This window comes from Vipera berus (assembly GCF_964194415.1).
Source record: "Vipera berus genome assembly, chromosome: 2".
Lineage (NCBI taxonomy): Eukaryota > Metazoa > Chordata > Lepidosauria > Squamata > Viperidae > Vipera > Vipera berus.
The window spans coordinates 219,495,781-219,522,497 of record NC_138203.1 but is presented as its reverse complement, the minus strand read 5'-3'; the positions used below and the strand labels follow the sequence as shown (position 1 = coordinate 219,522,497).

At 37.7% G+C, this 26,717-nt stretch overlaps 1 protein-coding gene across 1 annotated transcript in view; it reads left to right on the top strand.

Moving 5' to 3' along the window:
• CACNA2D2 (calcium voltage-gated channel auxiliary subunit alpha2delta 2) overlaps positions 1-24,155 on the top strand; it is a gene marked incomplete at both ends in the record, with an annotated part of 725,967 nt that extends 701,812 nt beyond the window's left edge. Inside the window, 15 exons of the mRNA XM_081316808.1 lie at positions 4,573-4,670; positions 5,857-5,947; positions 6,345-6,407; positions 7,442-7,545; positions 8,194-8,292; positions 10,063-10,151; positions 13,130-13,177; positions 15,167-15,238; positions 15,474-15,626; positions 17,717-17,769; positions 18,510-18,565; positions 19,581-19,704; positions 20,663-20,772; positions 22,522-22,610; positions 24,027-24,155. Coding sequence (XP_081172934.1) covers positions 4,573-4,670; positions 5,857-5,947; positions 6,345-6,407; positions 7,442-7,545; positions 8,194-8,292; positions 10,063-10,151; positions 13,130-13,177; positions 15,167-15,238; positions 15,474-15,626; positions 17,717-17,769; positions 18,510-18,565; positions 19,581-19,704; positions 20,663-20,772; positions 22,522-22,610; positions 24,027-24,155 — 1,378 coding nt within the window. The remainder of the gene's footprint in view (positions 1-4,572; positions 4,671-5,856; positions 5,948-6,344; positions 6,408-7,441; positions 7,546-8,193; positions 8,293-10,062; positions 10,152-13,129; positions 13,178-15,166; positions 15,239-15,473; positions 15,627-17,716; positions 17,770-18,509; positions 18,566-19,580; positions 19,705-20,662; positions 20,773-22,521; positions 22,611-24,026) is intronic.
• Positions 24,156-26,717: the final 2,562 nt, after the last annotated feature.

Sequence of the window (26,717 nt, the reverse complement as noted above, 5' to 3'; positions counted from 1 at the left end):
ATTGTGTAGTCCATTGGAAGCTATCAGAGGTTAAGAAATGTAGATTTATGATTATATCAGAACAAACAGGCTGCAAGCATTCATTCCTAGTGATTACTTATGACATTTTTAAATTCCAGCTACACTATTTATTAGCCATTCAGCCCCAATAATGCTCAGCAATATGCTGTGAAGACTCATCATTACTAATATGGCCAATAGTCCATGGTAATTTTCAGAAACCATATATCACTAATAATCTATCTGTGGGTGTGCAAGCACATATTTGTACATATTTGTGTAGATACATAGGTGGATAAAATATTGTGTATATCTATCTATCTATAGCTCTTCAAGAAGCAAAATAAACTGGGCGGCCCAGGATTTTATGTTGCATTAACATACTGTACAGTGATGGAAAATCAAAAGGTTATTAAAGCAAAATAAATTTGTATTTTAGTTCTATGAAAAAATGGTTAAAAACTGGTGACCATCAAATCTTATCCAACCACTCTACAGAATATATTTTAATTGCTTCTGTTTTCATATACCTTCATTTTGTTGGATCTAACAAATGAGATGCATACTGAACCTGCTACTTGGTTCAAACTCATTACCTCTGTTTATTTGAATTGACGTTTTAAGGGACTTACTGATTTTGTGGCTATGCAACATAGCTAAGTAGTTTTATCTACAAAATGTATTCCACTTATACATGGACAGGCTTTTGTATTGAACACACTTTTTGCAACAGATGCCTTAAACAAATTGCACCCACTGCTATCCCCTCAGCTACATTACTGTTAAAAGGCAGTTATCATCTTTTACATCTGGCCACCTGATGGGATATCCCATGTGACATTAGTCATGAACCCAGAAAAATCACTTTCTAAATTGCAGTCTCTATCCTGTTCTAAATTATTTCTTAATATCTAATTCTGAAAGCTACAATATAAAAAAGCAGGAATACACATACACATTCTATTTCCAACCCCAGGCCTTGATAACTGGCAATGCAAAACTAGATCATGCAAACTTTGTTGTTTAAATTGAATAGAAACTCCGAAAGATAGTGGCAAATTATGATGGGAACAAGCCTAGATTTGTTATATATCTTTACAGTTCACAATGATCTATATATGCAGACGCATAGACTCACAGCAAGGTACAATCTTACAAGTTAACCCATTAAAAGTCTGAGCTGATAAATAGTTTAATATACGGTATAAAGCTCAGTACTGAATGTGCGTATACTTTTGCAAGCAAATGCCAGCACCTATCTGTCTAAATGAAGGGTACAGATATGTCTACAGTTTGTATATGTGTCCGTAGCAGTTTTTCACTGCATAATCTTGGAGCAAAACATGGCTGGCCATCCTGTTTTCTATTGCTATGGTGAAGAGCGGTTCACTGTGACTGTCCTGAAAATTTCTGTGCGTTGTGGAATCTTGTTTTGTTCCACAAGTAAGACAGATCTTTAGTTTTTTCTCTCATATGTCCCTTTTCCACTCTTTCCTATCCTGTCCCCCACTTTCTCAAAGAGTGGAGTTTCAGGGGAAAAAACATTTTGCATATTTAATATAAAGTCAATTAAAGATGGGTAACTTTTGACCTTCCCCACCTCCCAAAAAAAACCCAAAAGAAAAGAAAAGTGGCACTGATTTTAATTATTGGGTTGGACTGTGACCACAATAAATGAAGAGACCATATCTAATGACAGCATATGGTAAGTTGCACAGTAAGTGATGAAATATATGTGAATTTGTTAGAAATTCCAACTTTTGCCTTAGCATCTTTTGAGGGAAACCAATTCTGTATCAAAGCATTATAGATAAGAGAATCTTCTACTCTTTTCACAAATCATTGAACCTACATCTCTCCTCTTTCCATTAAGAGAGAGGTAAGTATTTTTTTATCCCTCATTTACAAATCCCATATCAAGACCAAAAAGGAAAAGCAAGAAACAAGGTGTTTGTGCCTCTAAATTGAGCACCTCTCAAGATAGTAACTCAGGCTCCAATCACCAAATGCTTAACTTGTTGTTTTCTCCAGGATCTTGTCCTGCTTAATTCACCAAGGCTTCTGACTACATTTGAATTAAGTAGTCCCAAAGGTGTTTTTTTTCTCAAAAGGCAACTGGACTTTGTTTTTCCTTGAAGACATTTCGCTTCTCATCCAAGAAGCTTCTTCAGTTTTTTTTTGAAAAAGCATACCTTTGGGACAACCATGACATGGATAATTGAGAATCTCCATAGACACTTGAATTGGGTAGCATCCCTTGACAAACAGATAGGTGCTACATGCATGTGTGCATAATAAACTGGCACAAATACACTTGTATATGATTCAGTCTGTTGTTGTTGCCATTCAAGAAGTCAATCATCTAATTGGATTAGTGCATTCCATTTAAATTATATCTGCTTAACTCAAGCAATCTATTAAGAAAACCATATATAGTATTAAGAAAGAAATTTCCCATCCTGGATACATTTCATAATGCTGCTGCAATCAGATAAGTGAAAGAAAGATGATAAATTAATCCCATCTTCACAATACTGATTCAACAACTCTTCCAACTTCCATTATTTTTTCTATAAAAAAATAAAACTAGAAATATATACAATAGAAAGGAGAGAATAGTTGTGGACTGAATTAGCGGGCAAAGGAAGAATTAGCACTTTTGCCTTCCTCCTGTCAGTTCTCCTTGGCTAGCCTTCCCAAAATTGGAATCCTCTGCTGGCTGAAAATTATGGAACTTCCCAACATGTCAGGAAGATGCCAGATTGGGGTAGCTTCATTAGCAATACTGTTTGATATTACCATGATACAGGCAATCCATATTTGGAGAAATAGGGTCTGCCATGTTAACTTACAGTTTCACCTTTTATCCATTTACCACCAAAAACCTGTTCAGAAGAGTTTAAAAAACAACTGATATCATCTGTTTTCTTTTTAGAAAATTGATATCTGTTATATCATCTTAGACTAACTTTTGCTGTTAGAAAACAATTATATGTAGATATGAACATTGATAAGAGTGCCATTGTTGAAGCAATTGACAGAGATTTCTTTCTGCATTGCAAATAAAGCAGTCAAGTCCTATAATACAATCACATCAGAAAAGAACATTGAAAAGATGCTGAAAGTGAGTATTTCTGGAATGGTTTTAGTGAGAAAGATTTAAGGCTGTGTCAATTGACCCATTATATCAGTAACTGGCACTGCATATACTTTTTAGCTTGGAGATAGCTATTGCTTATCTTCATGCTTTTTAATAGTTTATTTGGGGACACATACAATCTTCAGAAACAATCTAAATAAAGTGGGCAAGAGATAGTTCCATTTAAAGACAGTGAAGAATTTTACCTTTGTCCCAGATTACCAACCTCATTTATTCCCTGCCATGAAATATCAATACTAGAATGAAAAAATAATATTCACAGCTTGAGTTCTGCTCCCTCTAGAGAAGTGCTGGGCTTTGTAGGTCCACATATTGATCTTTTGCTGATATTCTTTACAACTGACCATCCCAGCTCAGATGTTGTTTCAGCAACATCTGGAAACCCACAAGCTTCCTATTGCTAATCTAAAAAGACTGGATACCAAATCTGCATCCTTAGCATCTCACTGAAGGATCTCATGGCTTATATACGGATCCACTTTTTTAAAGTATTGCTCTCCTCCCCGCCCCCAACGTCATTGTGAAAACTACAGTGAACTCTGGAAGAAAAAAGTGGAGAGGAAGGAAATTAGGCTATTTTCCAATACTTGGTAAAAATAGAGGCTTTTTATAACTAGCACGGTCACACTTCTATATAAGTGCAGTGTTGAAAATCAGAGTAAAGCCTCATGTCTATAAAAATTCACAAAAGCAGATCAAGAGTTTAATTAAGTTACAAACCCTGGAGGAATTAAAATAAGCCAGTAAGTTCTTAGAGAAATAGAGTGGCAAAATTATTGCAGAAATCTGAAAACGCAATGATGCATAGTACTTCCCAGTACTATGTGTTGTACTTTAGGTGGCATTAAGAAACCATTCAGGTGGTGTTTTATGACATCAGTAAATAACAGAAAGGACTTATGCCACAGGTTTTTATATAGCCAATAAATTCCCCAAGGTTTCCTACTGCACTTTCATAAATTGACCTTGTATTAGTTTATAGCCTTCTGGTTACTCTTGAGAGGTGCTGTAACATCAGTGTGAAAAGGCCAAATAATAGCCAACTCTCAAAGACTCACTAGTACATATTATACAGATATTAGACTTGAAACATACTAGATTCTTATACATATTTCTTTCTCTACCCATTCACAGATTTAAGACATCTATATTGATAATGTATTGATCTGTATTGATAATGAGATGCACACTGAACACAAAATCACATTTCTGAGCAGAAATGGTGGTGGTGAGGATATGACACAATAAATAACTCCAGGCATATTTCCCACCTTCCTTGTCTTAACCATACCCAGCTAGTTTGAGTAGCTGCTTCACCTGTGCTGAGCACATGATTAGGCCAATTCTGAGAGAAAGAAAACTAACCGCAACTTTTTCATCCTTCCAATCAACAAATCTTCCTCGTAACCCAGAGAATATTGCAAAGACCTCAACCTGTCGGATAACAACACTGAATTCCTGGAAAACTTTATTGCCCTCATGGAAAAGGTGACGCCTGACTCCAAACAATGTAAGTACCCCAAAGCTCTGTGGTGGACAGAAAGTCTCATCCCAAGGAAGGCTTCACATTTTGTGAGTGAGAGAATCCAGGGATATCCATTACTAAGCAGCAGTGGGTTAGTTAATAAATAAATAAATCTACTTTTAAAGAGGAGGATGGGGTAAAGGTTACCAAAAATAGGTTGTTTTAAATAAAGTTGCATGTTGTTGTTCTTTAAATAAAGTGTTAAGATGTGCTTCTTTTGTATCTGGGAATTGTTACCATACGGTTTAGGTGGATTTCATAAAACAAGGATGTAATTCAGCTTTCTAGCAACTTCCAGATGTATTGGATTACAGCTTCCAGAATTCCCAATCACTTGGGCCTGCTCTGGAAAATATTAGATTGTGGAAGATTGATTAGCCAGTTAAGAGTTGTAATGTAGCCCTGAACATGTCTAATCAGCTTGCCCAAATGGGTTTGATGGGACTTATCTTTAAAAAAAGCATGCAGTCATTGGATAATGTTGCTTGCGAATCCTACATTTGATCATAGGAATATTGATTTCCTCAAGCTTGATCTGGCTATAACCAGGTCACATTTCATCAGAGGTTAGAGCTCTCTGATTTTATGTCTATAAGATGTACTTCATTAAAACAAACCCTAGATTACATAACAGCCTGATTTTATATTAGTGCACTGAGCAACTAAGAAACAAGAGCCATGGGATTCCCTTCCTTTATGGACAGGTATTGACCAGGTAGCCTTTAGGTGTTAAAAGTAAATTCCCAAGGGAAGTAGTTCAGTCAATCCCCTTCCATAGCTGTCAAATATGGAAATGTAGTTCTACCATGTTTCTTCATTACATTTAGTGTAGGCAAAAAATATGACAGTACTCTAGGAATCTGTGTGCATAAGATACAGAAATACATTATTTACCACTTCAGAACAAGAAAAGCCAAGGACTTGAGCTGGCTGACTTACAGTACTGAGAAGAGTTTCCAAAAACATTGAGAAACGTACACTTTTTTTTAAAGCAGTTTAATACTGCTAAAAATTTAGATCAGGTTATCCTAATTCCAAATTACTGAATAATGGAGAGATTTGGTATTGCCTTCAACTGCTTTTTTGTGAGTAAAATGGTGAGTGGAGAAATTCTTGTGGCTATTCAGGTAATCAAGTTTCTGGTTTTGGAACATTTGTTCTTTCTGTTAAGGTGACAACTTCCTTCTTCACAACCTTATCCTGGACACTGGAATTACGCAACAGCTGGTGGAAACTGTATGGAAGAATCAAGATTTAAGCACGTAAATAAAACTTCTGAGATATGCTAGTGGTATTATTCAATTATGCACAGATTAATTGCATCTTTTTGTAGTTTTCTGTGGCAATGTGATGTTTTCAGCTGTGTTAATATAAACTAAATTACATGGCCTGGAGACCATGTTGAAAATTAATGATGGATGGGGCTATGCAAATCTTTTGAAAGAGGTGATTCAGAAGCACACATGAAAAATCTCTGTTAATTTTTAAAGCAGCTGCATCTTTACCCAGGCTTGTACAGGTGCTCTATAAACTGCTTCTCATTGATCTCTTAAAGCAAAAAAACTAATTCACTTATTTCAGTGATTGTCAGGAAGGAGGGACATTTTGAATGTGCAACCCTATTCCTAAATTTTTACTTTGATTTCTATCTTACTGCAGATATAGTCTTCTAGCTGTGTTTGTTGCCACAGATGGTGGCATCACCCGTGTTTTCCCTAACAAGTAAGTTTTTGCTGTTGTTGTGATCTATAAACATCTTTCTACAGATAGATTAAACTTTCTTCTCTTTGGTCTCTGCAATCCATCTTGGTCCTCTGGGAATCATGGAATTGCACATATGGTCTATTTTGTGATTGCCTGATATCAAAGCCATTTTCCAGATTCTTCTGAGTAGGTAGGTCAAAGGAGAGAGAAAATTGGTGGCCCCATTTATCAGCAGCAGCCCCCAGCTGACCACCACTGAAAAAAGACAGCATTGAAAAAGGTTTCCTCTAATGAAGCCAAGCATTTTTGTTTCCTCTGTATGTCTTTTAAAGATGTGAACAAGCCTTTTGTTTCTGCAAGAATGTTGAGAGTGGGTCTCCTACAAAACAAAACAAAACTCACTACTTTTGGACATCTGAATGTGATACAAACTTGAAAAACTATCCTAAATCATGAGGTTATTGTAATTGTATACTGTAGGAGACAAAAATGTGCATTAACTACAATCTTCAGAGGAACATTTTTATTGATTTGCCTTAAATGCCTAAGTGGTAGGCAATAAAATTACTTGACATTCCCCAAACCATGTGCAAACTTTTAGGGACTTCATAAATGTCATAAATATCCTGATATTTTATATGCTTGGAAAAAACAAAAATAATAGCAGTCAGCTTTATGCAAAATGAAAATTATTTTATTGCCCCAGTAAAAAAAGTTGATAGGATTTACTTTGGGAAATTTCTGCAATCTTCTAAAACAAATAATATAACTCAATTCTAATTTTAAAAAGGCAATTCTGTAAACTTCAAGTGACATTAAAACTTCTCTCTATTGCCATTTTTTAATCTCATGTGTTAAACGGTTGTTTTATTTACCTATTAAAAAATGTATAGGAAATATGTTTGATGAATATCTGAGGTTTTGGCAAATGAAGAGCAGATTGCCTCTTTAAAAATTCTTTAGAATTTTTATGCATATACTTGATTTTGGGCCTACTTTTATGAAAAATGAAATTGATAACATTCTATGGGTGTGGTTGATTTCTATGAAAGAGCTGCTGAAGATTGGGAAGAAGACCGAGAGCCCTTCAATGCCAGCTTTTATCGAAGGAGCCTAGATAATAAAGGCTACATCTTTAAGCCACCTTACCGAGATCGTAAGTAAAATCTTGCAGAAAATAGCTAGGCAGTTTTGGTGTATTTTCAGTTTGGATAGTCGTTATAAATATGAAGCTTCAGGAGATTGCAACAAAACTCTTGTTCAAGCTGGCTTGCATGCTGGCTTACTCCCAGGAACTGAAGTCCACACATCTTAAAATTGCTCAGGTTGAGAAACACTGTTATATAGGAAAACTTACCATATTTGATCTCTGTTATGCAAATTTGTGTGACAGGAGTGGGGGAATGGAGCATTCAGTCATCATATCATGGGAAATAAATTGCTTTGGCCTCATATGTTTGTATTTTATGGTGCATATTTAATTTTCGTCATGTTTGCTGTCAGAATTTGATAGAATTGTCACAAAGTAGACAGATAGACAGATGATAAGGTTACCATCCACATCAGTAGCACTGGATGTGGCTTAAGACTTTAATTGCTAAATAGCAGAATCGAAGAAGCAGCCTTTTATTTTGTTGTTAAAGTGAATTGGAAAGTAAGCATCGGCAGGAAGACAACTTTTCATGAAACCATAAAAATAGTCCATTATCAGATTGTTTCTTCTAGCCCAGAGAGTTTCTTGTAACAGTCATGGAGTATTATTCATCAGAAAATGCTAATTCATTTTCCTCTTTTCTTTAAATAGCCAATTACAGAGGATCAGAACCAGACAGCAGTGCTGTTGGGATCCTAGTTAGCACAGCTGTAGAACTGAACATAGGAGAGAGGCATCTGAAGCCAGCAGGTAAGGTAATCTAGAGTTTTGTCCCATAGATCTTTTATCCTAGGTCAGTTCTTTGCCACAAAGAAGAAGGAGTCAAGCTATTCTTCAAAGCACCTGAAGGCAAGACAAGAAGCAATGGATGGAAATTAATCAAGGAGAGAAGCAACCTAGAGCTAAGGAGAAATTTTCTGACAGAACAATTAATCAGTGGAACAACCTGCCTCCAGAAGTTGTGAATTCTCCAACACTGGAAGTTTTTAAGAAGACACTGGAACACAATTTGTCTGAAATGGTATAGGGTTGGAGTAAAGCAGGGGGTTGGACTAGAAGACCTCCAAGTTTCCTTCCAACTATTATTATTATTATTACAAGGGCAATTCGGAAGTAAACTTCTGTTTGGTTATCAATGACAGACACTCGCAGGTACAGAACTTTTATTATACGCATTAGAAAACTATTACATTACTTTTTGACATAATCGGCATTCAAATTAAGGCACTTGTCATAACGTCTTACAAGGTTTGAAATTCCCTAGTAGTAGTCGCTTGGCGCCAAATCTGGGCTATGGAGGGGGGTGTGTGATCAAAAACATCCCAACGGAACTGCTTCAAAAGTTCTTGGGTGCATCTAGTGGTGTGTGGGCAAGCGTTATCGTGAACCAACACCACACTGGAAGTCAGCATGCCCCAACGCTTGTTCTGGATGGCTCGTCTGGGTTTTCATAACATTTCACAGTAGACTCCTGAATTGATGATTGAACCACACTCCCTGAACGTCACTAGCAGTACTCCTTTGGTATCTTCACATTTGGCAGGATTTTCTATGGCACCACTTCCGGTGTGGTGTTGGTAAAGTAATGTTGTAGTTTTCTAATGTGTATAATAAAATTCTGTATCTGCGAGTGTCTGTCATTGATAACCAAACAGAGGTTTATTTTCCATATTGCAGTATTATTATTATTATATAAAACTTTTATTCATAAAACATGAAACTCAATCAACTGAACACTCAAATTGACTGGCACTAATGGTTGACGCGGGATGCTACCAGCATCCTAGGTATCAACCAGGTATCTCCTTAAAATGTAAGATGTTCTTGTGCTCGCTTCGGCAGCACATATACTAAAATTGGAACGATACAGAGAAGATTAGCATGGCCCCTGCTCAAGGATGACACGCAAATTCGTGAAGCGTTCCATATTTTTTTAAAAAAATAAAAAAAGTAAGATGTTCCGAGTAGCGCAGTTTTTTGTAGCTTTGTTGGAGTTATTGCAGGAAGCTGCAGTTTCTTGATGTATTTTGCAAAGTTTTTGGACATAGTTCCCAGTACCCCGATGACAGTGGGTATCACTGTTATACGTTTCATCCATAATCGCACAGTTTCGATGGCCAGGTCGTTGTTGTTGTTGTTGTTATTCCTTATTTCCAGATATACCTTCCACCATCTCTGAGACTTGAGTTTCAGTGCGATTATGTTGGAAAGTTATGTGAAAAATCCATTGGGGTATATGAAAACTATGTAGATCATGAAACCAGAATTTGTGTTTTAAAATAGAGATAGAATTGGGTCCTTGCCTTTGGTCCTTTCAGCTGACTTGGAGGATTTTCCCTTTTTCCTCACTGTCAGTTCAATTCCCCATCTGTTCTCCCGACTTGACTTTTCAGGGGAATACAAGAAGCTGCAAGGGAGAAGAAGAGCAAAATCTCCTCCCACAAATGTGCTAACATTCATATTCCTCAGATTAAACTTTCTATCTGCACATTTAAAAATAAAATTCTTTTTCTTCCCCAGTGGTAGGAGTAAAACTTGACTTGGAGGCCTGGACACAAAAATTTAAAGTCCTTGCTAGCAATCAAACAGATCAGCAGAAGACACGACGAGTAAGTAATCAAAGTGTGCATGCGTGTGCGGGGTGGTGGTGGTGTTCCTACCGTGTTTCCCTGAAAATAAGACCAGGTCTTTTTTTTGCCTCCAAAAGAGGCATCAGGTCTTATTTTGGGGGAATGTCTTTTATACTCACCTCTGGCACCAACAGCCCCACCCTGCCAGCCCATTTCTTCTGCGGTCAAAGGAGAAGAATTCTGCAGATGGGAATGGAACTCCAGCCTGCATTTCGCAGTCAGGCCTTTCCAGAAGGCCTCTGCAGCTGAGTACCGATTCAATCCATAGCTCGGTTCTCAGCTGCGGAGGCCTTCTGGAGAGGCCTGTGACTGAGAAATGCAGGCCTGGCTGCAGAAGATGCTGCAGAAGTGAGTTAGCGAGGAGAGGCCTGGCTGCAAGGTGAGTGGGTACAGGGCACGTGGACCAGCTCCACTCCCCCCTCCCCTCACCCTAGTTTGATTTTTAGCCTCGTCCCAAAACTAGGGCTTATTTTTGGGGTAGGGCTTATATTAGGCCCACCCCCCAAAATTTTTTGGAGTAGGCCTTAATTTCAGGGAAAACATGGTAGGAACACTACCACCACCCCTAGGATCTTGACTTTTGAAAACAGCATGGTTGGAGCTGGGGAATTTCTGGTTTCAAAATAAATAAATATTGCATTAATATACAATAAAGGGAAAAGAAGGAAAAAATTAAAATATATAAAGGCAATAAAAGGACAAAAAGAAATGACAAAAATGTACAATATTATATGTTCCAACCTAATATGCTATGTGGCTTGGTTTTATATTTTATATTTTGCCATTTATATTTTTATAGTGTATATGTATTAAAGTTGTAGGTTGGGTGGGTATTGTTTTTTATGCTTTAGGCTTACCCAGAGCCATACTGTTTAAGTTGGGTGGCCTTATAAATCTTATTAAAGATAAATAATAATACATACCAAAAAAATCATCCATTTACATTTTAAACACATCAGTAGGCGTTTTCATATACTATATTAGTCTTTTCATTATATTGCTAGAGAATCAGTTCATAAAAAGAAAGTAAATATGTATTGATTATTCAAGATAGTAAATGTGGGATTAATGTTGCAGTCCAACAGTGAAAAATAGCTTATTTTTTTCAGCCCCCATATCGATAAATTCATAATTCTCTGTAGTGTGATATGTTTCTGGTATATAAATCAAAAGTATATTCACATATTTAAAACAAAAATGTTTTTTACAATTTTTGTAAAACTGTGTAAACTAATGGATGAATATCGAACCAAACAGCACAACAGCAAGACAATTTTGAATTATATAATTGTATAAATGTCATCCATTATGTTGACAGTTAACTCTTTTTAAAATAAAACACTTTGTGGTTTTACTAAACATGACAAAAGTATTTTTTGTATTAGTCTCATGATCATAAACATAGTTAATATTCCCATATATAGATGTACATTTACTTTCTTTTAAGGTAAGCCACGTTATCTAGAGTGTAGAACAGGGATCCCCAACCTGTGAGCTGTGGCCCACTATTGGCCCATGGCCTATTCACAAATGGGCAGCCTGAGTGGTGGGCTGGCGTACATGTACATGCACAGCCCCGCCGGTGCAAGTAGCAGGTGCCGTCAGACATTCTGGCAACCCTACTTGCGCACTGCCCCTCACACAAAACCATCCCCTCCTCCCTCACCCTCCCGGTGCCAGGCTACCAACCTGAAAGGTTGGGGAACGCTGATGTAGAAAATTGTACGCCAATAGTAATACATTTCTCTATTTGTTTTCTCATCTTAATTATCAGCCAAATTCATTTACTTGCTCTATTTTTTTTTCTTGCCATTGAGACATAAAGAAATCATGTGGTCGTTAAGGGAATCTTTGCTTGTCAGAAGCCAGCTGGGAAGATCGCAGATGGTGATTATATGATCCTGAGATCCTGCAACTATCATAAATACCTGCACGTTGTGAAGCATCCAAATTTTGATCACATAACTGTGGGGATGCTGTGATAGTTATAAGTGTGAGGACAAATTGTAAGTCAGTTTTTCAGTGGCATTGTAACTTCGAATAGTCACTAAACAAACGGTTGCAAGTCAAGAACTATCTCTATTCGAAACAGACCTTTTTCTAAGCGGACACTAATCAAAGTGTCAGTATTCTCATTTGTGGGTGACACAATCATTTTTTCTGAACTCTTTTTTTTTTTTTTTTTTTTTTTTATTGAAAAGTTTTAAAAATACAGTTTTCCTTTAAAAAACCCCCTTCCCCCTCCCTACCTCCCCTCCCTACCTCCCCCCTTCCCCCCCCTCCCCCCCTCCCTCCTCCCCCCCCACCTCCCCCTAACCCCCCTCCCCCCCCCGGACTTCCCAGAGCTAAATACAAGGTATATATATATAAAAAGGCAATCATAAACAACCATATACTAACAACTATAAATTCTAAAATCCATCACTCTCTAACATTTTTTCTGAACTCTTTTGTATTGTTTATATTCATCCAGTCAAGGTCAATTAAAAGACTTTTTTTTCCTGTGGATGGGATTTGATCAGAATTTTGCACTTCTTCCCCCCCACACACACACACACCAAATTTACCTCTGGTTCTTCCATTATAAGCTTTCCCTGGAGTTCACATGCAAGTATCACCAATCAATGGATTCATGTATTCATATGCACTCATCGCAACCTAGATGACAACAATTCATTCACTCTGACGTACAACCTATCCCAAAATTGAAAGAGTGAATTTGGTGATTAGAACATTGTGTGATGGAATGTTCGTACACTTTTAGAGGTGTATTCAGATCCAATGTTTCAGAACTGGCATGGGCAACCTTGATGTACTTATTAGTGTCTATAGAGTCTATAGAAGTGTTAGAAAGTGATTATGAAAGATTTATAGACAAAATGTGGATTTGAATAAATTAGTTCTAAGATTTGTCTAGAATTTCCTTGATTTTATTGCCTCCTTTTTTTGGTTTGCAGTGTGACCTCTCCACAAGCTGTGAGATGGACTGTGATACTAATGACAAGGTAAATAGCTGCAACATCACTGCATGACTCCTTCTGACCAGAAGACTATGTAAAAATCCACTTGTTTTTTAAAATTCAGAAAGTAAGCAATTTAAAATTGACTTCTGGAAATACTGAGTTGGACTCCAGAAGTAACATAGTTATGATGTAAAGGACAATGCCTTCACCCCTCCCCTCAAAACAGGCTTCTGAAATATCTGCTGCCTAAAGCAACTAATGCAAAAATTTAAACATTGCAAATTGCACCTAAGATACTTTTTTTTTCAAATTGACAATGTACAATAGGAGTTTGCAATTTGGATTGCATATTCAGAAATTTATATTCCATCTCCTGCTGAAGGCAAGGATGCTCCCTTTGCTCAGTAAAAAAGCCATCTGTAACCTGTAATAAGTTTCCTTATTTGTATTTTTATTTATTTGCTTTGCTTCTCTGCTGTTACCTGGCTCTGAAAGGCTTGCAAACTTCCATAACTGTAATCATTAAAAACAGAAACTTTGTCAAGGGACACAGGAAAACCATCTCCACAATCACACGCTAATGCACACTCAGAGAGACAATAGCAACCATTCAGAATCCAAAGTTTTACTGAGAACAGTCAGGTCCTGATGGCTTTATGGAAAGCTAACAGGATCAGCAAACATCTGATATCAATGGAATATTCTTCTGGGGAAGGATCAGGCAGTGACTAATGTCCAAGATCAAAAGGCTAATGATGGTGCTGTCGTCACCCATTTACCGATCCCTGCCTCGAAGTTGATTCATCAATTTAAAACCAGTCATGTAGAATGTCTAGATCTTATGCTCTCTATGCTTGGGTGAAGGTTGCAGAGACTTCATGCTCCCACCGTTTGCCTACCTTTTAAAATGTTCCACCTTATAACTTATTCCTTTGATAGAGACTTATAATCTTCTTTCTTCCTGCTCTCAAACTTACTTCCTCCTGACCTTGTGCCTTCAACAACAAATACTCTTGGTTTCACAGTAGAAGAACCCAGCAAATCATTCAGCCAGCCAGCTAACCAATAAAAATAAATGAAAGAAGGGAGGGGAGAACTATTTATTTTAAAAGTGGATTATAGGGTTACGGTTAGAGGGGGGAATCATTCTACTTTAAAAGTAGATTGAGGAACCTGTTTTTATGAATTAGAAAAGGAGATCAAATGGATTTTAAATGTGGTTTGAGAACAATTTATTTTAAATGAAGGTTTAAAGGTATGTGAAACATGTTTGGGCAGATGTGTGTGTATGACTGGTAGAGATGTGCATTTGGACCCTGTAGGAGCTGCTGTCCTCACATGCAAGTCTAGAGGCCTACTTCCATAACTTGAAAGAATTAAGAGGCAGCAGTGCCAGATAACTGCTCTGTCTGGAGCATAAGTAGATGTTTTGTGTGTTTGTTTGTTTTAGCCTTCCTTGTCAATTTACTCTCAGTGGATCCCAGTAAGAATTAACAGTAAAACTTGCATGGTACAACACTCAAGACTAAGCAATTATTATATAAAAATATAACCACAAAATATATCAAGTACTCTAAAATCGAAATACAGAAATGGATAGAAAGACAGAAATGCATTCAAGACTCAAAATTTCTCTTAATTCAATTTTTAATAATATCCTAGAGCTAAGTAAGCTGAGAGCTGCACAGATTCCAAGGAAAGGGGTGTTTAAAAGCCCAAAGTAGAGAAACAAAGCCTATGAACCTTTTTGCCTCCTCGGGAATAATTAGGAAATTTTCCCAGGTATTTCATACCAGGTAGACAAGTTGGGTTGAAGAAACAGCCCTGGAGATACCTTAATGCCAAGACATGGGGCTTTAAAATTAGCACTTCGAATTGCCTATGGAAGCTGATAGGTGCATGCATGTGGAGCAGAAAGGTGCAATAAACTAAGGGAGGAAAAAGAAGGCCAGTGGCCTCCTTAAACAAAAGCAATATAGCAGCAACACTCCATGTCATTGCAGCCACCCACTCCCTCTTCCCATGTTGCAGGATCTGCTTTGTGTGCTTATTGATGATGGTGGATTTCTGGTGATCTCCAACCAAGAAGACTACAAATACCAGGTGAGCTGTTCTTTTTCTTAAAAAAAATAATAGGGGGTACTTGCTTCATTTCACAGTGATATTTATGTAATTACCAAAGTTATATTTTTCAATATTCTAATATGACTGCCTGTTTACTTAGTACAGTTCATTCACTGATTATTATTTTCTCATATTTATGAACAGAATGTATGACTGATAACATTTTTTACAAATAGCAACATGTGATCGTTCTTTTCTCCTATTTGATATTCAGGTTGGAAAGTTCTTCAGTGAGGTGGACGCCCATTTGATGTCTGCTCTCTACAACAATTCATTCTTCACACAGAAAGAATCATACGACTTTCAATCTGTCTGTGCTCCAGAAGCTCCAAGCAACACAGGAAGTGCATCACGTGGGGTCTATGTGGTGAGTCAGGATTCCATGCTATCAGATCTTACTTGATTGAAGCATTGGCTATATGGGTGTAAATATGTTTCACATCACTGAATGGCAAGTATTTAAATTTATGAAGTAGCCAGTGTAGGGGAAAGAAGAAGGCAACCCACTCCCCCTCTAAAAATATAAATTGGAAGCCACTCCATTTGACTGAGGAGGATACTATAAGTTGAGACAAAGAGAACTCTAAAATCCCTATGAATGAAAAAAAAAATTCAACTGGGAATGTAGGCTACCTATCCTATGAGTTAAAAGGATACTTGTCACAGAGAAATTGTGCCAGACTAATCTTATCAGCCTTTTTTATAGAGTTATAAAAGTAGTAGACCAAGCCAAACTGCCAAATCTATATAGCAAAACTTCTAGCACTATTTGAGGGGTAGAATACATACATGTGCAAATGTAAATGATGAATGTCTATGGCAGGGGTTCCCAACCAGGGGTGCTCGCAACCCCTGTGGGTGCGAGATGATATTCCACAGGGTGAGAAAACGTGGGTTTTCAAAATTATAGTGTATATGCATGATTTGTTGCTGTTATTTCGAACTTTTGTAAGTGGTATGAGAATATGTCAGAAGCGTTCTAGGGGTGGGGGATATAGAAAAGGTTGAGAACCACTGGCCTATGGAGATTCTCAGTCATCCAGGTCATGGTTGTCCCAAAGGTCCTTTTTCAAGAGGCAACTGGACTTTCTTGTTTTTCTTTGAAGACATTTCACTTCTCGTCCAAGAAGCTTCTTCAGCTCTGACTGTATGCTGGGGAATGGAAAGATTTCTTGGATCTGCTGAAAGGACTGTGTTATGGAACTGTTAATGGCAGAAAGTGAAGAAGAACTAAAGAGCCTCTTGTTGCGGGTGAAGAAGGAGAGTGCAAAACTTGGGTTGAAACTTAACATTAAGAAAACCAAGATCATGGCATTTGGCCCTCTCAATTCCTGGCAAATAGATGGGGAAGAAATGGAGGTAGTGACAGATTTTGTTTTCCTGGGCTCCAAGATCACTGCAGATGGGGACTGTAGCCAAGAAATTAAAAGACGCTTGCTCCTGGGAAGGAAAGCCATGGCAAATCTAGACAGCACACTAAAAAGCAGAGACATCACCCTGTCAACAAAAGTGCGTATAGTCAAGGCTATGGTCTTCCCAGTTGCAATGTATGGCAGTGAAAGTTGGACCATAAGAAAGACTGAGCGCCAAAGAATTGAGGCCTTTGAACTATGGTGCTGGAGAAGACTCCTGCGAGTCCCTTGGACTGCAAGGCGATCAAACCGGTCAGTCCTAGAGGAGATCAATCCTGACTGCTCTTTAGAAGGCCAGATCCTGAAGCTAAAACTCAAATACTTTGGCCACCTAATGAGAAGGAAGGACTCACTGGAGAAGAGCCTAATGCTGGGAAAGATCGAGGGCAATAGAAGAAGGGGACGACAGAGAATGAGGTGGCTGGATGGAGTCACTGAAGCAGTAGGCGTGAGCTTAAGTGGACTCCAGAAGATGGTAGAAGACAGGAAGGCCTGGAGGAATGTTGTCCATAGGGTCGCGATGAGTCGGACACGACTTCGCAGCTAACAACAACAACAACAATGGAACTGTGCTTTCTGCAGGATGTTTTCTGCCTTGTGTCCCTTCACTGAAATCCTTCCATTCCCACCATCCAGTCAGAGCTGAAGAAGCTTCTTGGATGAGAAGCAAAATGTCTTCAAAGAAAACCAAGTCCAATTGCCTCTTGAAAAAGCACCTTTAGGATGTAAATGATGAAACACTGATGCTGGTTAGAAAAGGACAACTCTAATGTAACAAGCTTCACCGATACCAAATGAATTGTATAGTTGTCCCCTTCAAATAGGCACCTACTATATTTATCATTACACGCTGATCACCCAAGGGAATTCAAACTTGGAGCAGCCCAACACTCATGGAGAAAAAAAATTAGGGATTGATATTTACACTATTAACACATGAGAAACAGCAGTTCACTAGACTTGGATTTCCCAAGTACTACATTCACTTCCTAGTAGCAACTGTGTTCTGTTTAAAAGCATATCTCCTTTATTTATTTATATTTAGCCAACCATGGCAGATTTCTTGAACCTAGCTTGGTGGAGCTCAGCAGCTGCATGGTGAGTCTTTTTCTTTTCTTTTTTCTTTTTTTTCCTTTTCTTTTCCTTTCTTCCCTTTTTTTCTTTTCTTTTCTTGTCGTTGATGAGATAAACTGCAGAAGCATAGATGTAACAAAGCATGAACCATTCTAGGATAGATCTCACAATCAGTTACAGAAATATTATTGGAAATTTTTAAAATAGTAATTTTATTGTTTTTTAAATTTCCCTAAAGGTAAAGGTAAAGGTTCCCCCACACACGCATGCTAGTCGTTTCCGACTCTAGGGGCCGGTGCTCATCTCCGTTTCAAAGCCAAAGAGCCAGCGCTTGTCCGAGGACGTCTCTGTGGTCATGTGGCCGGCATGACTAGACGCCAAAGGCACATGGAACGCTGTTACCTTCCCACCGTAGTGGTCCCTATTTTTCTACTTGCATTTTTACGTGCTTTCGAACTGCTAGGTTGGCAGAAGCTGGGACGAGTAACAGGCGCTCACTCTGCTACGCGGCACTTGGGATTCGACCCGCCAAACTGCCGACCTTCTGATCGACAAGCTCAGCGTCCTAACCCACTGAGCCACCACGTCCCTATTAAATTTCTCTAGAAATCTACAAATTCATGTTTGTATTTTGGGGGTGTGGTGTTTTTTTTTGCTTTCAACTTGGAGATGTCAAAAGAAAATTAATTCGAAGAACTTGTTCTGTGTTGTGACATGAAGTTATTTTCTTTTACAGACACCTAATTGTTATTTCTTTCCACAAGGTCTCTATTTCAGCAGTTCCTGTATGGATTAGCCTATAACAGCTGGTTTCAAACAGGTAAAAATCCCTATTTGTATATTTCTTTCAGCTCCCAAAGGATGAAATGGCAGGAGGAGGCACTATAAATTAACTGTAGCTGGATTAATATAGAAAGTGAAAATAAAACTAAATGTTATCTGACTATCAGTTGTTCCTTCATTACCATGTGACTGACTATGTTACGGCTACAACTGAATGGTTGAGGTCTCTAAAAAAAACATCCCTCATCTTTGTGCTTTTTAATCTTGAGAAGCAAATTGTGATCTAGTTATTCTGAGTGCAGCTTCAGGGGGCTTTAGGGCGCAAATATAAAATCAGCACACATAAATCTTCACCAGAGTATACTCCAATAAATCAGATCTATCATGCCAAAAGAAAGGAGTGCAGCCATCAATAAATAAGTTGCTAAATTAACCTTCTGCACTGGAAAAAATAGATGTAAGTCAATTTCACAAGGTGAATTAGTTGGGCAGGGGAACACAACAAGCTTTAATGTAGATTAGTAGAGGATAGCAGAATGAAAAGCAATAACAAAGTTGATTCTCTAGATTTCCCCAGGTTGGCTAGGGAATTCTGGGAGTTGAAGTCCATACCTCTTCAAGTTATCAAGTTTGAGAAACACTGCTCAGTCTAGACCAGGGGTAAGCAACTTCGGCTCTTTTATGACTCATGGACTTCAACTCCCAGAAATCCTGAGTCAGCTATGTTGAAGTCCATGAGTCATAAAAGAGCCGAGGTTGCCTACCCGTGGTCTAGACTGAGCAGAGAAATGTTACACTTCTACAATAAAAAATAAATGTCTACATAGATGAGAAAAAACAAACAGTAAGGTAAAAGTGGAAATATAGGATAAATTGTTGAATTTTTTCCCCCCATACATTCTTGCACCATTATCAGTAGCATTTGGCACAAGCACAGCTTTAGAAAAGGTCAATCCATCCGGATGAACTGCTTTTTAGATGATGTAGGAAAGATTTAAAAAATGTTTATGCTTTTATTTGCAACTCATTATATGTACTATGTGTCTAAACAGAGGATGTCTCGGCAGACAACATGGAATCCAAGGAGACCAGCTGCATCATGAAGCAAACCCAATACTATTTTAGTTCTGTTAACTATACCTACAACACCATCATTGACTGTGGAAATTGCTCTAGGTTGGTAAAAAGAATCCCTGCTGTAAAGGTTCAAATATTATAAGACTAGTTCTTCAGCTTAGTCCTTGTAAAAAACAGTGGGATTAAGGAACATAACCACTAACAGGTACCAAAATTAGTGGTGCCTGTCATAGAAATTATGGGATGCTTGTAACTGATTGTTTAGTGAAAACAGCAGACAGCTTCTGATGCCATTGCACAAGATGAATGACATCCCAGTAAACATCAGTATTGTGCTAGACACAAAAGCTCGTGGGGAATGTTATGATGGTACTATTCTGTTAGAAATTCAGTGTTTTTTTAAAGAACTGCATTTCCTAGAATGCCCTGAGAAGTTCATATAGCAATAATCCTAAAAATATAACTTTAAAACTGTTTTCATGCTTCTGTTAGCATCAATAGATGCTTTGTTTTGATGCTGATGGGTGGGGAGGGATTGTTTATTGGAATAACTACAGGAGTGGAAATAGTTAATGACCTTCTCCATCCCCAACAAGATAGGCGGGATAGATAGATACAGTGATGGGATTCAGCTGGTTTGCACCAGTTCAGCAGAACGGGTACCTAATTTTTTGCTGCCCAGGCCCAGAATGGACTTCCGGAAGCGGCATCCACACAGAGAACCGGTTGTTCACATATTTGAATCCCACCACTGGATGCATGGATGGATGGATGGATGGATGGATGGATGGATGGATAGATAGATAGATGATAGATAGATAGATAGATAGATAGATAGATAGATAGATAGATAGATAGGATAGAGATGATAGATGATAGATGATAGAGTTGAATGAGATAGCTATGATGGCTGCTTCAGAAACTGAAGCTCTTTATTAAGAAAAAATCTACTACCAAAGCACTTCTTTGCAGAACACAACTCTGTAAATTATAGAATAGTACAGGATAATAGGATAGCAGTACTTCTGCTTCTCTTCTTCTCTCCCTTTTTCTCCAGGCTGTTCCATGCACAAAGGCTTGCTGGGTCTAATCTTCTGTTTGTTGTAGCAGAAAAGCCAATATGCAATCAGTGTGAATCCACAAAACTTCTCCAAGCAGAGATAAAAGGTATTGGTAATCAGTTCTGTTCCAAATCAGAAACAATATAATAGATGGTATGACTATTATTAACAGATGTTTGTTCTGGTGTATTTTTTTAATAAATATTACTTGAGATACATTTCCCATAAGTAGTTTGATGTTCATATCATCACAAATAGTTTAAACATACAATAATCTGAACTCAAATCCATTACAATTTTGTAGACTATGTAGATAAATGTAAAAGGAAATTTTGTAATAATTTAAGACAAGCTACATTATATCAGACCAAAGGGCATCTGGTCCACCAGCAGTAGTGGAGTACTTGGTGTTCTCTGAGCTTAGTTGTTTGCATGCAGACATTTTATTACCCAACTAGATAACATCAGTGCTCAAGATACATATCTTCTCCTCTATTATACCTGCAATAGCCAAAGAGGTCTATGGAAAATCCACAGCAGGCCATAAACAAAACTGCGTTCTCCAACTCATCTTCCATAGCCAGTGATGCTCAGAGATACATTACATCAGATAGCAGAAGTAATCCAAAGTGGTCATGACTGATTGACAACTAATCAGTGATTAATTGCTCTGGAGACCCACGAAGGGGGAAGAAGGAACCTACAGAACCTTAGTGCCATGTAGGACTTGCAGGCAGAATTTTAACATGATATTGTATAAAGTTGATAAATATAGTTTAGATCAAGTTGAAGACAAACTGCCTAGAACCAGAGAGCTGCACGGAAAGGCAGGAGCTATGCTCTCCTGTATGAATGCACACACATGTATTTCCCTCATCCATCCAAGAACCTTGGTGGAGCAGTGGGCTAATGCCTCCTTAAGTAACACCAGCTGCCTGCAATTAGTGCAGGTTCGCGTCCCACCAGGCTCAAGGTTGACTCAGCCTTCCATCCTTCCGAGGTAGGTAAAATGAGGACCCAGATTGTTGGGGGCAATTAAGCTGACTTTGTAATAATGCCGCTTGGGGTGTGTGTGAAAGCCCTAATAAGCAGGCATATACATAGAATGAAGGCTACTGCTAAGCTTGTAAGCCGCCCTGAGTCTTTGGAGAAAGGCGGGATATAAATGGAATTAAAATAAAAAAAATAAAATAAAATCTCCCCCCAACATCAGGATTCCTGCAAGGAAAGCAATTTCCCTCCTTTCCTCTCAAGCACCTTTCAGGAGAGAAAATGAATCAAGTAACAAAAGAAAGGCAGCACCTCCAAACAGTCTTGTTCAAAGGGAGGGAAGAAGGACACTTCTTGCTCCGTTCCTCTTTTCTTTCCATCCCAAAGTGCGGTGAGTTGCTGGAAAGACCTACTTTCCTGTGCTATAGGACAACCCAACAATCAGCTGACCAATATATTTTATTCATTAAAAATTTTTGTGCACGGCAAGCTGCTAGGGAGTCAAACAAAAGTCCATCTAGTCTATTTCCTCCTTGTTTACAAATATTTTTATTTCTATAGGAGCCCATTTAAATATATACTGGCCATTGAGGATTTTCACAAAAATAGACCTTTCACATTTTTTTTCCTCCCACCAGTTACCATTTACATTGATACAATTACAGACTTTAGAGAGAGTTAAACAAAAACGAGGAAGGATGTGAGGAAGGACAGAAACCACAAAAATTAGGTTGGAATACAGTTAACAGTTCAATATTCGGAGATAATGTAATCTGTTAGCATTTGTATTCTATTATTTTAATCTTCTAATTTACATCATTTTAATCCGTTATCTTCTGCTTCATTTGCTTGATATGACGCAAAGCTCCTCCAGGAGATCGCAATCAATGTGAGCTAGTAGAGAAGCCACGTTACCGGAAGGGTCCCCACGTCTGTTTTGATTACAATACAACTGTAAGTGAAAGGAGGGATAGCTAATGCTAAACATATGGAATGCGACATCTGAAATGACTCTGCTCTAGGAGGAGGATATCCTGGGAAACTTAAAAACAATAGGCAGAGACTTTCCTTCCACTATGAAGGAAAAGGTTCACTTTTTAAAAATAATTTTTATGAAGAAATTTTTAACAAAGCAAAAACCATAAAAGAATAAAAATAATAAAGAGAAATAGTAAATAGTGAAAGAAAAAAGAAAAAGGGAAGGGAAGGGGGAAATGAAAGGGAAAGGTTATAGAGAGGCTGCTTCCAGTCTTGACAGTCATTATGAATGCATCTATATTGTGCCTCTGCCTCTAGAAAATATTCACTTTCAACTGACAGAACGAAGGTTATTGGACTCTAGAACCATTAATACAGCTACTCTTTTTTTTGCTGCTTGTGAGTTGTTTCTTTAGACTAGATGAAAAAACAAATGTGCATGACAAGAGGCATAGCAGTGTCTGCACCCGACGCAATTTTGATGAGTTAATTGTATGTATACATCACAAAAGACTATCTGAAAGAACCTTTGGGAATTACCGTAATTCTTAAATAAATGCTGCAAAAAATGGCATGAATGTTAACATTTCTTTGAACAAGACATTGGTCTGGGTGCCCTTTTAACCTCATTGTGCTTTATTCTTTATCCTGAAAACAGTAAAATTTATTCTTTTCCTGCTAACGAATCTATGAAACTAAGTTTATTCCAGAATTCTAGATATTCAAAACTGTTCTAATAGAACAAGGAATACAGGAAATAAGATCTTGGATAATGCATGGATTTATTTGCATGATCATTTTGCTTAAAACAAACAAAATTAAAAATACATATAGCAAGTTTCAGCAAGAAAACATATACATATACATATACATATACATATACATATACATATACATATACATATATATATATATATATATATATATATATATATATATATATATATATATATATATATATATATATATCTTTGGTTATTCGGGTTTTTCCCCGCGTAGAACTAAAGGTGTAGGCGCAACGTTTCGACGGAATCACTGATGATGACGGATGGGATTCCGTCGAAACGTTGCGCCTACACCTTTAGTTCTACGCGGGGAAAAACCCGAATAACCAAAGATCCACATACAAACACCCGCGAAAACCTCAGAAAACATATATATATATATATATATATATATATATATATATATATATATATATATATATATATATATATATATATATATATATATATATATATATATATATATATATATATATATATATATATATATATATATATATATATGTGTGTGTGTGTGTGTGTGTGTGTGTGTGTGTGTGTGTGTGTGTGTGTTTCAACAAAAGCAAGTATTCTTAAAGAAATCTCTCTCTCTCTCTTATTTCTCCAGGAAGACACCTCGGATTGTGGGAAAGGGGCCTCCTTCAGACCTTCCTTGAATATCTTGTTATGCTTGCAGTTACTCCTTCTCTATTTGACTGCAAGTCACCATTCACTGCCCTTGGCATTTTGCCTTTGAAACGCCCATTTAGCTTAACCCATCCTTTTTATTTTATGCACATCATCATCCCCTCCAGACTTGCTAGAGGATGACTTCTGCCTAGTCCCATCAATTCTGGCTGCACCTTGGCATTCACTCATGAGGACTGTTGCTTTCTTTACTCAGAAGTCCAGAAGCTGTTCTCATTTTTTTACCCCTTTTCCTCCATCAATCCTTGCCTTTCCGGTGTCTCTGCACAGCAGATTGTGCTAAAGAGGTCTTTGAGATGACAAGGGGAAGCATGGACCACCGTGATCTTCTCCACACAGGGAACATTCTTGAGCTTTGATTCATTGTTCCCCTTTCCACTCATTGAGCTGTTGGCCAAATACAAAGAACATGGCCCCATGGTTTTATTTTTCCATTGAAACTGTGGAATTCTGGGAGACCTTTGTTAGTTTTCTTGTGAAGGACTTTTAATTATGGTTTTAAAAGTACTTAATCAACAATACTGATGATACTGTTTTGTCTGAAATAATGTACCTTCCCATTCCAATAATGAAAACTGCAGAAACAACACCAATCACTATAACCAAAAAAATGGAGTAGTCTTGCCAAATTGATTCTATAACCTAGCAAACCTTCCAGCCAATTCCAGTAGCTTTTCAGACTCAAAGTAATCTTATCAGATCACCCCAATATCATTCCACCCAATTCGCTATGAGTTTCCCTAGGCCATTGTTATTTCTGCCTTTCAATAGGTGGATCCCATCTCCAATCAATGATGAATTATTTTCATCCTAAACAGTTTAATCTAGATCTTTCAACATCTGATTTCCAAACATTAAGCCTGAAAGATCACTAGAGCATTTATTGTCAGCAAGAAAGAAACATACACAAATGCAGAGGATATCACTTGATTTTTAAGGTCGGTATTATTCATTTAAACTGCTTATTCTGTAAAGAGGACTTGAAAACCAAGCAGGGCAGAAAGAAGAGGGTGAAGATCCTTTTGTATACCATTCCAGTAATCCATGTAAGGTTGGAGGTTGCAGCAACTGAGACAATCTTTAAAAAATGAATAACAAGATAGAATGCAAATAATGATGATGGTTTAAATCCAGCAGCCCCCGTTGATTATTTTACTGCTTTCCCATTTCTTATTTGAACCAACTGAAAAAAAAACATATTTAGCTATTTTAAGAGCTGTTCCCCAAATCACTATGAAGTCTTCAGTTGGTAGCTTTGCCGTATCTTTAAGATAAGCCAATTATGGAGATGACTTAGACAAAGATGAAGTCTCTTTTCTTGTTTCTTTTCTTCTAAATTTTAAAGAATATTGTCCACCCTAGTGGAGGCAGCACTGTGTGCCAAACCGACCTATGAAGATGATAGCCAAAGTTTTACTTCTAGACTTTGTGCAGAAACCTAACTGTACGCTTATTGTTTGTGTACTTGAGCTTGGAGGAAGTGACAACATTCTGCTTCACAATGATGGCTGTTGAAATATCTGCCACTCAGCTCAGACCCCAACAGAGCACCTCTGATGACTTTGCAAGCGTACATTTCACGTCTGGAATTATTTTAAGTGGTTGCAACTATTGAAGAATTAAAAGAAAGTATAATGCTAGAATTCATCAACTGGTATCCTAAAAAAATGCCTGTTTTTAGGACTTGTCTTGAGCAGGTTTCCAGTCTTTGTGCCTGTTAACATATGATAATAAGTACATCTTGCCACATACTATGAACCGAAATGCCTGCAGTCCCCTGACAATTCCAGAAGATCCTTCTCGTCAGCCAAATATACCCCACTGCACTGCCTCTACACTTGAAATAGCCAGCAAAGTGAGAAGAATCCTGTTTTGTTTTGTTTCGTTCCGTTCCGTTTTGTTCCTGCTTGATGTTATAGGAGAGCCAGAACCTTCTGGGCAATATGGGGAACTGCAGACCAGTATAATGCAACTTCATCAAGGAAAAACTGTTGGTTGCAACACCAAGAACTGCATGGGTTTTTCCCTCTGGCACAAGGGTGATTGCTGTTATAAAAGCCTGCTAAAATATTGTACACAGTGATGCGTCCATTTCAACTTAATATGCTCAGTTCTTTAATCCAGACTTCTTTTAATCCAAACATGCCACCTGTTACAAATTATTCAGCAGCTATGAATTTCATTTGCTTTGTTGCAAGAAAATCTGGAAAGCAAACTGTAGGTCATAATTACTTCAACCTGACGTTTTCTAAAGAAGAAGACAATCCAGTTTGATTAACAACTTCAGATTCTGCTTGAATCAAACTTTCTGTGGTCTTGGTATTGTGGTTTAGTACTAAACCAGAATTTTGGAGAAAAGCCTTCTGATCTCATAACTTACATGTTAATTCAGCCTCTGCCATTTATAATGACCCTCACCAGTTGTTTAATTGCAAAAAATAGTGCAGCTTGGAAGGTGTACAGTTGAATGCAACCCATTCCTCAGCCAATACTGCAGGCATATCAGACAAAATTATTTACTGATGTTCTTAGAAGTAAGAGTTCTGTGGTCCTCATAATATAATTTAAAAGAGTCAAAAGCGTAATACTTCTGTAATAATTATGGCTGCAA